We start from the raw sequence: 13370 nt of genomic DNA, 5'->3' as shown, positions 1-13370 counted from the left end.
CCCAAAAGACAGATTAAGTAACATCAACCCTCAGGGTCACTGCTGATGGGATGTAGATGGCTGAGTAGGTTATACCAAGCTTTTCAAGTTTAACTTGAAATCTAGTTCAGATTTCAGGTAAAAGCAAGTTTGAGATCACCCCCATTTCTAGTGGACATTAGCAACTATTACCAATCACAAAATGTAGGATGATCACCATCAACACTGTTCAAAAGGATGACAATTTGAGTAGGGTGTTGGTGATTAGGATTGAGGCAAATTACAAGGGACCCAGAAACTTTTCTGATAAAAGAATTTTCATGCTTTTGCATTTTCCACAAGGATGTATGTTTTACAGGGAACACCTTGAAGGGATTCAGAATAATGAAGTTATTGATAGGTGTGTCTGTCTCAGGAGAAATTAAGAACAGAACAAAGTTAGAACTAGGTTTATTTTCAAGTCAGTTTCTTTCTGGCCTCTGCTTTAGAAAGTGCATTCTGAGGACTCCATGCTCTTAAAGGTGGCAGAGATTTAAAGGCTGCATTTTGTATGTAACCCAGTGTACTGGCTAATAAATGCTATCATTGGCATGGAGTAAATAGCTACCCTCTAATAATAACCAGCATAGGCAGTCGGTGAAGTATCCCATCCAAATAGGTGACTTTCAAAAGTGCTAAGCAGCCCACAGTTCCAAATGTAAGTGCTATGTATGGATTTAAGAGCCTAACTTCAGGCTCCTGATTTTTTTTTTTTTAATCTTGGTGTTAGTTTCTCTTTAACAGAATTCTTCACACTGGTACATTCCACAGTGTAGCTAACAGTTTGAAACAGTTGAATATGTATTTGGAATGGTTTAGATTTTTTCATCCGATTACTCTGTAAAGTGCTTTGCTATACAGCACTAATACACGCACATTCACACAGAACTTCATTCTCCAGGACTGTCATATGGCACCTTTTATGAGCAACAAATTCAATCTAACAATGTAAGTGAAGAAAGCTGATAAGACTGTCTAGCCTTTGATTAATGCTTTTAAATTAAAGACAGTCAGCATTAAATCATGTATATAATAGCATAATAAACTGCTGTTTTCCTCAGTCAATAAGAGCTACTTAACCTGTCCCCATTGATCGGCTTGCAATTCGGTTTATTGCCCCAAAACAGAACAAAGCCCTACTCCTTTAATAATGGAAGGATAGTATTCCCCCCCCCCCCATACACACACACCAGTAAGGTTTAGATGTTCAGTTTGCTTTAACTGCATTATGTACTCTACCTTTCTTTTTCCTAACTCTTTTTCTTTTTCCAAACTTTGCCTAAGTAGAAGAATTCACATACAATAGATATAGAACATAATTACATTTATTGATAAACAGATCACATTTGAACTTTGAAAAGAGTGAACTTTAAGAGGCGTATTAAAACATACCCAGGCCTAAACAGTCTTAATATTTTCTACGGCAGAAAATGTATACAACTGGTAGAAATACTATATACACAGTATATTTATATTAGGCTATTCATCACACAGTTCGTTCATTTAGGACACATACTGTGCCACTGTACATGTGGTTCTATTATATACCTAATCTAAACAAACTGCTTGTAAAGAGTTCTATAAATGTTATTAGAATATAACATTAACTAGAGTTTATCAGGAATTAATTTCAGCCAAAAAAAACCCCAAAAACCTTAGTTGTTTCTAGTTTCACATTAAACACACTAACAGATCCTTATTACACAACTGACTGGTAACAAAAAATAATCTTATATTTTACTGATCTTCCATTATATACAAGTTACTATTGCATATCAAAAGTGAACTTCTGTGCTTCACTCCACCAGCCAGTCTGAGAATTCTTCTACCAGATGCATTGACTGAAGGTAGTCTCTTGACCATTCTGAGTAAACAGAAATGTGTGGCTTTAAAATCAACATCTCTATTACAATAAAAGAAGTGGAGCATTTCCATATTATCCATTTTGTACCTTCTGAAAATGAAATTATCACACTTAGCCACATGATCCAGGTTGAAACAGGTCTATCCTAAAACACATTTTAAATAAATAGCTTGTGTCTTTCCAACATTGCTCATTTCAAATTGATTTGTGTGCTGTCAATGCCTCCATGGTAACAAGTTATATTAAAAACACACACGCACACCAACACAAAAGATGGATTATGTAATAATCCAGTCATCTGAAATAATATGCTTGTCCCACCATGTGTCTGAAGAAATCAGAAGGCAGGATGATAATACTTAAATGCAGGCATGGCACATTGAAAAATTAAGGCACTATTTAAACCCCATCTAATTAACCCTCACAACAGTCCTGTGAGGTTAGTTATATAAGTATTTTCATCTCCACTGTACAGGTTGGGAAGGAAACAAAATGCCTTGCCCAAGACCATGCAAATGATAGACCTAGAATCAGTACTCAGGAGTTCCTTAGGCCATGCGACCTCTCTAAAATGCAGGTTCTGATTGGCTAGAATTCAGACTTGTCTGCAGAGTTAATAGAAATGCAGGTCACTGCGCAATTCCAGGAGAACTCCCAAAGAGAGTCAAGCTCCAGTAAAGATCTCAAGATTCAGAATATGTTCATCTAAGTCTCACTTAGCAGCATGACAACAGAGCTGTTCCCACTTTGCTTAGCCAGCTGCAGTGGAGTCTGAAACTTGAGGCTTTGCAAGTCAGCAAGGGCCCCATGTTTTAATAGAATCTCAACTGTTTTTGCATGCCCGCCTCTCGCTGCCAGATGAAGAGTGGTCAGCCCTTCCTCATCAGAATCATTCACATTTTCTGAATTGACGAGTTCCTCGACTACTTCGGCATGTCCATTTTCAGCAGCGAGGTGGAGCGCTGTCCTGTTCAAAGGGCCTCTAGCCAGAACATTAGCCATTTCATCTAGCAATAGTTTGGTAGTTGCTAGATGTCCATTGCGAGCGGCTAAATGAAGTGCGGTGTATCCCTCCGCTGTTGCTACCTCTATTTCTGCGCCACGATTGAGAAGCAGCCTCGAAGTGCTGGTATGGCCAGTTTCAGCAGCTATGTGGAGAGCCGTCTGCAGAAGCACGTTCCGTATGTTGACATCAGACTGTAGTTCTATAAGAATGCGGGCAACTCTGTAATGCCCTCTTTGTGCTGCCAGGTGCAGCGGGGTCCTTCCATCCACCGTCTGTGCATTCACATTCACACCCGGCTGTTTTGCCAGAAGCTTTACAATGGAGAGATGACCTTGCCAGGCAGCATAGTGTAGTGGCACCCAGCCATCCTTGCCTTTGATATCCACGTTGACACCTCTTCTCAACAGTATCCGCACTATGTGCTCTTGTCCATGCTGGCAGGCTATGTGTATGGGGGCTCTTCCTTCAAAATCAACTTCGTTCAGTGATGCATTCTTATCAAGCAGCATTCGGGTACTGAACTCATCCCCATTCTGTGCAGCAAAGTGAAGTGCAGTCCACTGATCCTCGTCTTTGGCATTCACATTGATTTTCCGTGCCAGAATAAGCTCCACAATGCTTTTCATTTTCTTCTCTATGGCCACATGGAGAGGAGTGGACCCTTTCTTGTTGGTCAGGTTGGGGTTGGCATTATACAGAAGGAGCCACTTGACACATTCTTCTTGACCTGCTTCAACAGCCAAGTGTAAAAGACTGGAGCTTCCATCTAAGACAAGATCAACATCCTGGGGCTGGAGAATCTTCATCAATTTGTTCGTGTCTCCAGATATAATTGCCTCAGCCAGTTTTCTCTTCTGAATATCGGTTGTGCCAATATCTGGGTGGGGAAAGAGCATCAAAATTCTATTACAACCAAGAACTTTATTTTCATGACTGAAACACTGAAATAGGCTAACAGTGAATAAAGTCAATATTACCTTTCCTTGCCTAGGAATTAAGCTAGTTTAATCCACACCTCCTTGCAGTATAGTTAGAACAGTTTTAAAATCAGATTTGGAATGTGTGCTAACTCTGTTCTTGTCTTCTCTCATGAAAAGTAGGCAGGAGAGCATGGTGGGATGGGAAAGACATTCTGCAGGTGATCTGTCCCCACCCCTGCAATTATCTCAGTTTAATCCAGGACTAAAATAGGGTCTTTAGGAGCACCACCTTGGAAGTGGAAAAATCTATTATAGTTCTCATCATGTCTGTATTGAACCAACTGTGTGACACTAGGATAAGATATTCAAAAAAAGAAGCCCAATTATAGGCACCTAAAATCTGTATTTAGGCAATTAAACAAGTTACTTGATTTTCCGTAGTAAAATAAGTGACCAGATATCTCCCACTAAACCCATATTTAGGCACCCTGGAGCTTAAGTTTAGGCACCCACTTTTGGAAAAAACAAAATTAAAAAATTTAAAAAAAAAAATCTTTGCCCTAGTTTCAAATCGCATAATGCTTTTCCATTTCAGGCTGAAGGTTTATCCAGCATTTAGGTGAACAAATTAATAGTGCTAAGAGCAAAACAGTCAATGCTCTGATTTATGGAACAGTGATGTTTATAAAATACCCCTCTCCCTCGGCTCATTCCGGTCAAATCACCAACACTTACCACTTCCAGAGTTCTCTCTCTCAAAGGACAGTGACAGAGAACCTCTAGAGGAAAAGGCTGAATCCACAGATGAAACCCCTGAAAGCCTCTTGTCACTGGAAGCAAGTTTGGACTCAGAAGAGCTACGACTGAGTTCTTCAGGGCCTTCCATCGTCTGTGAGATCCCTGAATCCAGCTGGGACAACAACTCAGAGAGGCTATAATCCTTAGCAGATACTGGAGTGGACTCACGTTTTGGCTGGGATAACACAGGCATTCCCTTCAAAAGAAAGGAACACACATGTTTTAAAAAGTGTCTGAATTTCACTTGGTAGTGGGGAAAATTAACAGCAAGAAGTCAAAACATGTTCATTTGCAGGTATCTTTAAATGCTGTTAAAGCCAAATGAAAAGGTGTCTGGAAGACTTCACATACTAGGAAATAATAACGGGTTTAAATCAGTATATACAATGTTCCTCCATAGCATTTTGAAGATCAAACCTTTCTCCCGGCCCAGATAGTTAACACTCTCAGTCAGGCCCTCATCATCTCAGTTACTCTAGCTATTTCCTGTCTGGCTTTCCTTACACTGTCGTCTCATCCATCAGCCACTCCCCCAGCCACCACCACCACACACACTTTAGTCTACACAAGAAGCACTCACGGATTTTTTTTTTTTTGCTCAATCTGCCCTTATCCCCCTTTGAAGCCCTTCCACTGACTCCCTCACTCCCCCCCCCCCAAAAAAAAACCAAAAAATTCTTAGACTTCATTGCCCTTCATAATACTGCTCTCCCAACCACACCTGCCTTGTTTCTCATCTCTCCCACTGTTTCACTAATGGTCCCAACCTCACCCTCCTCATTATCCTCTTCTCCCATAGCAGTTTTTGTGCTTCCTTCCAAGTCCATCCCAATGCATGGAAGGTCCTTTCTGATCCGCAAGTCTGCTATTCTGGTTTGCATTCAAATCCCTCATGGAGATCCACTTCTACCACAATGCCAACACAAAGGTGCCCAACTAAACCACTAGTGGAGGGGTACTGGGAGTATTACAGTGGTACTATAGGGGGGTTAGGTCAGGGCAGTGTTGGACTCTTGTACATTATTTCACTTCTGGCAACAATTTAAGATTTTTTTAGAGAGCGTTTGATACTAACTTTGCATTAAATGTGGGAACAAGAACTACCTCTGAATGTGGTTCCTGAGATCTTTTGGTGGTCAGGTCCTGAGCGATCATTTCCTTTGTTTCATCTTCTGGTTTTTCACAGAGGTCCTCTGTTTCTGAGGTGATTTCTTTGAGAGAGGCAAGAAAGATTTAATAGCCAAACCAGTGATTATTTGTCTGAGAGGTATTTAATGCTAGTGAAAGGTGCTTGGGTCAACAGTACTGGAAAAATTTACTTTTTCTTCCCCTTTCACCTCACAGAACACACATCATCGAGGGCAGCAATGTAGGTTCCCCCTCCCACACTGCCCACTATGAGTGTACTATTTTCACCTTATCTCTAGACATGAGAGTAGCTCAGGCTTCCTGGACACTGAATTATGGCTTTATCCAAATGCCAATGGCCAACGAGCCACTAAAAACTGAACAGAGCCCAACAACAACAACTCATTATACAAGCTAATGATCAGCTGTGAGATAACCAATCTGTCAGTACCCGCCTGGTCCAGATTCAGATATGTGACGGAGACGCGGCAGTCACCTCATCCTCAGGGCTGGTCTACATTTGAAACGCTACAGCTGCAGCGCGTCAGTATAGCCACTACCTATGCCAACAGGAGTTCTCCTCCCATCAGCCTAGGTAAATCCACCTCCATGAGAGTTGGTATCTCAGTCAACGGACTAACTCTTCCATTGACCTAGCACTGTCTACACCGGGTGTTAGGTCAGCTTAACGACATTGCTCAGGGGTGTGGATTTTTCACACCCCTGAGCATTGTAGCTGGGTTGACCTAACTTTTAAGGTGTTGGCCAGGCCTCAGTCATCATCCAGGGTGGGAGGAAGAGGGGAGGGGGGAAAATAAAATCAATCACACTTTAGCAATTAACATTAACAAAACCTGGAGAGGATTACTGCATTCTCTTATGTGTTTACAGTTGGAGCACTTGTGTCTGGTTTTGGATATGCTGAAGGCTTTTTTTTTTTTTTTTTTTATTTAAAATTAAACTGCCAGAAACTTGTCAGTTGTAGAAAGACCAATCCCATTCACTGGTTTATAATGTTAGGCATCATGGCCCAGGGCGTCCAATGCTCTCCCTCACCACACCAAAAGGATATGTGCTTTAGGAAGTCAACCTACGCACTCACTCCCCAGGCAATGGCTACAGGGATTACCCAGTTCAATACAGGTCTTACTTCTAGGACGTTTATACAACATTTCTTCATGGTCAGACTTGTCTTCATGTAATCCCTTCCCCAAGTGAATAAGCTTCCTGTATGCTTGTCTTCACAACACACTATGCTCAATGCATTGTGTTACCATCAGTTTATATAGGATTTAGTCCTCAACACTGAAATGATTCAAGGGGAGAGATGGGTAGCTGCCTTATCAGGAAAGGTACCTTGAAACGTTGGCCGTTCACTAGGATCGTCTTGCCAGCACTTTTGCATCAGTTTGATTAAGTTATTACACGAGCGAGGTCTGGATTTGGATATGGCAGGTAGCTCTGGGCGGTGGCCTTTAACCACTTTTACCATAATATGCAAAATGTTGTTTTCCGCTGAAAAGTAAGGGCACACAAACAGGAGCAGCTTTAGCAAAACAAGGAGACTCTTTTCCTTAACGGTTACATGGAAGTTCAGCTGCTTCAGCTGGAACTTGGGTTCTCTGCCCTTTTTCCAGGGTTGGGACATATTTTTATTAGGGTATAAAAACAATGGCTTTCAATTTGAAACTTAATTGCTAGAGAATAAGTTGAAGCAGCCAACCTTATTTGCTTTCAGACCAACTGGGGATACTGATGTCCCTGAAGGACAGTGCTGTGTTTCTACCACCTATGTCAGGCCACTCTACAAAACCGCAGGTTGGAGCGAAATACTGGTCTGTGGTACAATATTTTGCACTTGCCTATTTGCAGTAATAAAAGAAGAAGGGACTTGTTCTCTTATTCGTGTGCCTCAGATTTTCATAAGCTAATAGGCCCACACAGCAATCTCTACAGCAATTCAGCCTTCAGACATGCTGTTTCTAACAGTTGGTGAATCTACCACTGTCTCCATGCTAACGTGCATTATCATGGAGGTCAAGTGATGAAAGCTTGCACTTTTAGATCCAGTGATCCAAAGCAGAGTCCCTGCAGATGATCCAAACAGGGGTTTCATTCAACACAAGTATGCTCGGTCTAACCACTGTAACATATGCTGATCCCAGGAATAAAACCCAGGATTCCTGATACCCAATATTCCAGTTCTAGTAACTCTGAGGTTTTACTGTATGTTAAAGTTAAACAAATAGGGACAGAGAAGGGGGCAGGAACAAACAAGATCTTGTTCTCCAGAAAATGGACGGTAGGGTGGAGAGACTAACCTTCCCAAACAAGTTTGTTATAGATTTGAGAAGCTAACCAAAGGGTAAGATAGCATAGTTTGCATTTCAGTGCATTTATTATGGGGAGGTAATACTAAAATAAAATTAAATAAAAAAATAAATAATAAAAATTGATCTACATCAGAACAAACTCTTCCTCAGGGCCCTTTGGGTTTATAGTTAGTCAGTCTCTGAAGACAACATTTCTTGCCGGATGGATACATATGAATTAAAAAAAGGTATACATCTGATTTTTATTTAAATTAGATTTTCTTTTTTAAAATAAACCATTCTTAAAAGTAAAGCTAAATGTAACTAGTTATGTTAAAGCCAAAAATTATAATCTCTTAACACATTTAAATAAATAAATATGCTGAATTCATGAGCCTCTATCAGAAACTCTCAATTAAAGGCTGCTTTCCTACATAAAAAAAAAAAAGAGGGAAAAACAACTTTTGAGGTCAAGCTTTACAAATATGGTATAACAGGTCAACCTGTAAAACTTAGAAGACTTCTCATTTTTCAGGAGATTTAGGCGAGTAGGAATTTGTGCTCCAGTCACTTTCACTTAGGTACATGTGAAAATTTTCCCCAGGTCGATGTGAAACAGTCAGTTTAATTCATTGACTACAGTTAATCCCTATGTTTAATTAGTCAAATAGCTATAAATGTGAAATATGTTTTGATGAGAAGTTTATATATTCAACACATTTAAGGTTGCTTTAAATAAAAATAAACTGTATATGCTGGTGTGTGTGTGTAATTTCCGGTTACCATCCTTATGCAGTTTGACATAGTCATGAGAAAAAAAAAACACACACCCTAGTCATTCACCATGTTCTAACATACATAACATTTAAAAAAGTATAAGAAGAATTGCAAAATATTCGGCAACATAATTGCTTACATGAATGTATATTCATATAGTGTACCCCCTTAGGGAGCACAGATGTACAAAAAAGAAATCTAGTGTAAAGGCTCTGTTTAGTTGTAAATCAACAACATGTTTTAATGGTTATATCAACCAATGAAAATGCATCTCTCTTTAGAAAGTAACTGAAGTACAAGTGGAAAAGTTTATTGAAATCTGTTTTGTTTTAAATCACCGATTTTAAAATCAGTCCACCCTGATTTCTTGACAATTGCCTTCTACAAACTACCCATAGCAAAGCCAAGGATCTGTTTAGAATACACTGGACCACATGCTCCTCTAGAACTGTATTCAAATTCCCACTGGGTCACAGATTGAGGGCAGCCTTACAGGTTATGCTTTCAGAATACAAAGGGGAAGTTGGACTATTTTTTTATTTTTTTTTTTAAATATAACCATACTTGAAATGTGTGAGCTCAGAACCTTAGTTAGGGACCAGCACATTGATATGCTGCAGTAATTGAGGTTGGTCAGTCAAGACACCAGACAATTTGGGATATGCACAGAGGGAGCAAAGAATCCTGTTCCTATTATGTACATCCAAAATATGAAGCGCATGAACAAAGTAGCATTGGCTTACCTGCAAACGGCTTTTTCTGTGTGAGGACTCCCCAAATCACTATAGAAAAACTGTAAATAGATATTAGGTCTGTTAATCCTATGGAAGAAAAATTAGAAGTTCACCTCATAAAAATAGTTTATTTTCATTCGTGTCAATCCAGTGCTTTTGAGTCTTTGAGGCGTACCTCAACTAGTGTACAGATGACCCCCATGTGCTTAGGTGTGTTTATAGGCTAGGCCAAGAACCATGCCCGAATGGCCGTTAAAATGAAATTATGGATCTTATGGAGAGGACTAACTAACAGTGTCCAGGCATTAATGAGTGACTAGAGAGAGTCAGAATCATGGTTACATTCACTACTAGTTTACACCAAGACACCACGTTGCTAAGTAAACTTAAAGATTTAAGTGAAGCCAGCCCACAGTTTGCCTTCCATTCGCTTAGCACATGCATTATTTGATTCGAAAAACAGAGTATTCAGTGTGCTAGGAGTGTGTTGGCAGCGAAGATGATTTCACCCCTTGTGTACTCTGTCCCCACCGAAGTCAGTGGTGAAACTCACTCACTTTAATAGGGTCAGAAATCAAAGGGTACACCTACACCGATAAGACACCCTGCCGCAATGAGTCTCCTACAGACTGGAGCTCAAGCCTCAGTGCTAAAAATAGCAGTGGGGACATTACTGCTCAAACTGGAGTTTGGGCTCTAAAACCCAGTGATGTGGGGAGAGGGAGTCTCAGAGCCAGAGCTCCAGCCCAATAGGTATGTCTACTGTATCATAAGGGCGAGTCTGTAGACCTGGACTGAGAGTCTCACTGTTGCAAGGGTTTTTTTGTGTTGGTTTGTTGGGTTTTGGGGGGTTTTTTTTGGGGGGGGAAAGGAGGGGAGAGAGAAGGAGATTGCACTTACACTCTTAGGGTACATCTATGCTGCATGTAGAAATGCATGCCAAACTAGTCACTACCAAATCAGCATAAGGTTTACATAGTTAATGAGCGTTCTAAATTAGTTTCCAGAACACTGAAGTCATAGGATCAACCCATCAGTTTGACATAATTATAAACTTTAGGATAAACTTAGATTACCAGTGTGTGTGTGTGTGTGTGTGTGTGTGTGTGTGTGTGTGTGTGTGTGTGTGTGTGTGTGTGAGAGAGAGATACCACACTGTACAATTTAACAGTGCTTCACTTGAGAAAGGATTAAACACAAAATAAAATAAGACCAAAACAAGCAATTAATCACCAAGGCCTCAATCCTGCAAAGACTTCAGTGGGTCTACTCTTCCTCTTAAAGTGAAGCATATAAATCTTTGCAGGATCAGGGCCTAATCTGGGATTATTTATTTTTTAAATTGTGCTTGGTCTGATATTTTAGAGACAGACTTCCAGAACTTGAGAGAAACTAGGCTCATTTTTACAATTACAATGTTGTATCTTTTAACCAAGGGTTTTTGATAGCTCTACTGATACCTACTGAGAAGTATGCACTGACCTGTACACATCATGCTTAGTGTCAAAGTATCGGTTCTTCTCTCTTATACGTTCTGGAGGCAGATATGCAATAGTACCACACAGACCATCTATGCTGAGATCATGGGAATGTGAAAGTCCATTGCACTTTGCTAATCCAAAATCAGAAATCTGCAAGAGTAGGAAAGAGGGAAAAAAAATACCCATAAAAACAATTACACTTCAGATGATTTCACCTAAAAACTTTTCTTTAATGGAGTTATATCCCTACATTACAGCGAATTGTCATGTGGAAATATCAAGCTAATAAATTCTGAAAATACTAAGATACGGTAGGCTTGCTTTTTTATTGGCTTAACAAGAAATAACTGAAAAAAGTTTCTGTGAAGAAGATATTAGCAGCCCATAAACTAAAATGAGACACTTCTTTTTCCAGTTAGCCCATTACAAACATTTGCGCTTCTATTACCTCAGTAGGGCTACTTCACATGATTCAGACTGAAAGTTTGGCTAATGTAGTCCACAAATTAATACAACTATCACTTTTTCCCTTCCAAGCAACATCAAGCTAGAAAGAGTTCTGATCATGTACGTTTCAGAGAAACTCTGTAGCTTGCTCAAAGCCCAGAAGAATTACCATTAGAGAATGGTTATCAAATTCATCTATGTTGCAGTGATTATGTCTATGTAGACTAACAAGTGACATGTGCAGAGGAAGACCCAATGTAAAAAAGCAATAGGGATTTTTCTGGCAAGCAGCACATAGCAAGTTGGAGTGAAGCAGTGAAGCCAGCTGAAGAGAAAAGAACAAGTGACAGCAAGTTCTTTTCAAAAGGAAACACCTCCGATTTAATCTGAAGGATCAAACAAATATGCATTAATTTGTCCTCCAAGGTACATCACAGTCATAAATCAAACACAGCTAGATAAAGAATTCTCTCTTGTTGTACTACTTGATATTTTCCCAGCTATTTTAGGGACGATTCTAGAATAATAGGTGAGAATTTCAAAAGAGATTAAGTGATTTATGAGCACAAGTCCCATTGATTTTCAATGAAAAACGTGCTCCTAAGTAACTTTTATGCTTTGGGGAAAAAAATAAAATCTCACCCATTGTATAAAACAGGGTTCAAATGTCCCCTTGTGCGTATCAAGGGACAGATCTTCTATTAACTCATTCATGTAACATCTTTTTGCTCTTTACAGCATCTCCCTTGAGAAAATTCTATACGTTTATCACCTATCGATTTGAGGCAATGTTAAAAATTATTAAAATAAGAAGTTTGTGGGAGATTCTGACTTATACTTTGGGGATTCGTTCCCCCACCCCTACACATTATAACCAGTTTTATGGTGTTAGAACTCAGACTTCAGTCTCAAAGAACATTTGATCTCCCTGTTAATTTTCAACAAATTTCGAAACATTCCCTTACTATCAGGGTTAAGAAAAACTCCCCTCTGGGAGCAAGGAATCAGACAGACATTCTTACTGCAGAATTGTCTGGAAGGGTAATTTCTAATATTCATAATGGCGTAATAATAGACAAGTATAACCCTAATGCACTTAGAGATCCAATACAACAGTGGAATCAAGCTCGGTACCTAGAAAGATGCAGAACAGGAAGAATAGGGAAGAGATACCCAGACAGGCAAATGCTCAAAATCGTGTTGCATTTCAGAGGAGCTGAGAACATGCAGCTCCTATTAACTGCAACAGGAGTTCTGGGTGCTCAGTGCTTCTGAAAAATACAGCCCTCAAATGTCTGTTTAATCAGTGAACTGACTATGCAAGTCTAAACAGATCCAACTTGGAAGAGTCCTGGTACCTGTATGATATGACTAACACAGTGCAAGGTAAAAAGAAAAGGAGTACTTGTGGCACCTTAGAGACTAACCAATTTATTTGAACATCTGATGAAGTGAGCTGTAGCTCACGAAAGCTCATGCTCAAATAAATTGGTTAGTCTCTAAGGTGCCACAAGTACTCCTTTTCTTTTTGCGAATACAGACTAACACGGCTGTTCCTCTGAAACAGTGCAAGGTAGTGGATTGTGCACTTCCCATGAGATTTAAGGGCATGTGAGTGTTTGCTCATATTGGAAGTAATGTACCATCCTAATATAAACAATGTAGGCTTTAGTGGTGTTCTGTTGAAGTGTAATATAAAACAGCACATATGTAAAAGTTTCCAAGTTCAGAACAGCTCCTCGCTCACCTTTTCTTTATAGATCCAAGGCAGTGATTCCCAAAACTACAATATAGATTAAAGGTCTTAGAACCAACAAAGGTAACATTGGAACTGTACAGTGCATCTCTGGGGGTCTGTTGGGTTTTTGTTTTGTAAACACACTAG

The 13370-nt window shown here is 39.7% G+C and overlaps 1 protein-coding gene across 1 annotated transcript in view; it reads right to left on the bottom strand.

The window, feature by feature from the left end:
* Nucleotides 1–1327: 1327 nt before the first annotated feature.
* The window catches only part of RIPK4 (receptor interacting serine/threonine kinase 4), a 36694-nt gene continuing 24651 nt past the window's right edge, over nt 1328–13370 (bottom strand). The window contains exons 3-8 of the mRNA XM_048865967.2: nt 11040–11188; nt 9567–9616; nt 7091–7249; nt 5711–5817; nt 4544–4802; nt 1328–3765 (exon numbers count right to left, since the gene is read on the bottom strand). Of these exons, the coding sequence (XP_048721924.1) occupies nt 2588–3765; nt 4544–4802; nt 5711–5817; nt 7091–7249; nt 9567–9616; nt 11040–11188 (1902 nt within the window). The 3' untranslated portion in view covers nt 1328–2587. The remainder of the gene's footprint in view (nt 3766–4543; nt 4803–5710; nt 5818–7090; nt 7250–9566; nt 9617–11039; nt 11189–13370) is intronic.

The sequence above is a fragment of the Caretta caretta genome, chromosome 1 (genome assembly GCF_965140235.1).
Source record: "Caretta caretta isolate rCarCar2 chromosome 1, rCarCar1.hap1, whole genome shotgun sequence".
NCBI classification, from domain to species: domain Eukaryota; kingdom Metazoa; phylum Chordata; order Testudines; family Cheloniidae; genus Caretta; species Caretta caretta.
Note: the sequence above shows the minus strand (reverse complement) of the source record. Positions and strands in the feature narration are given on the sequence as shown.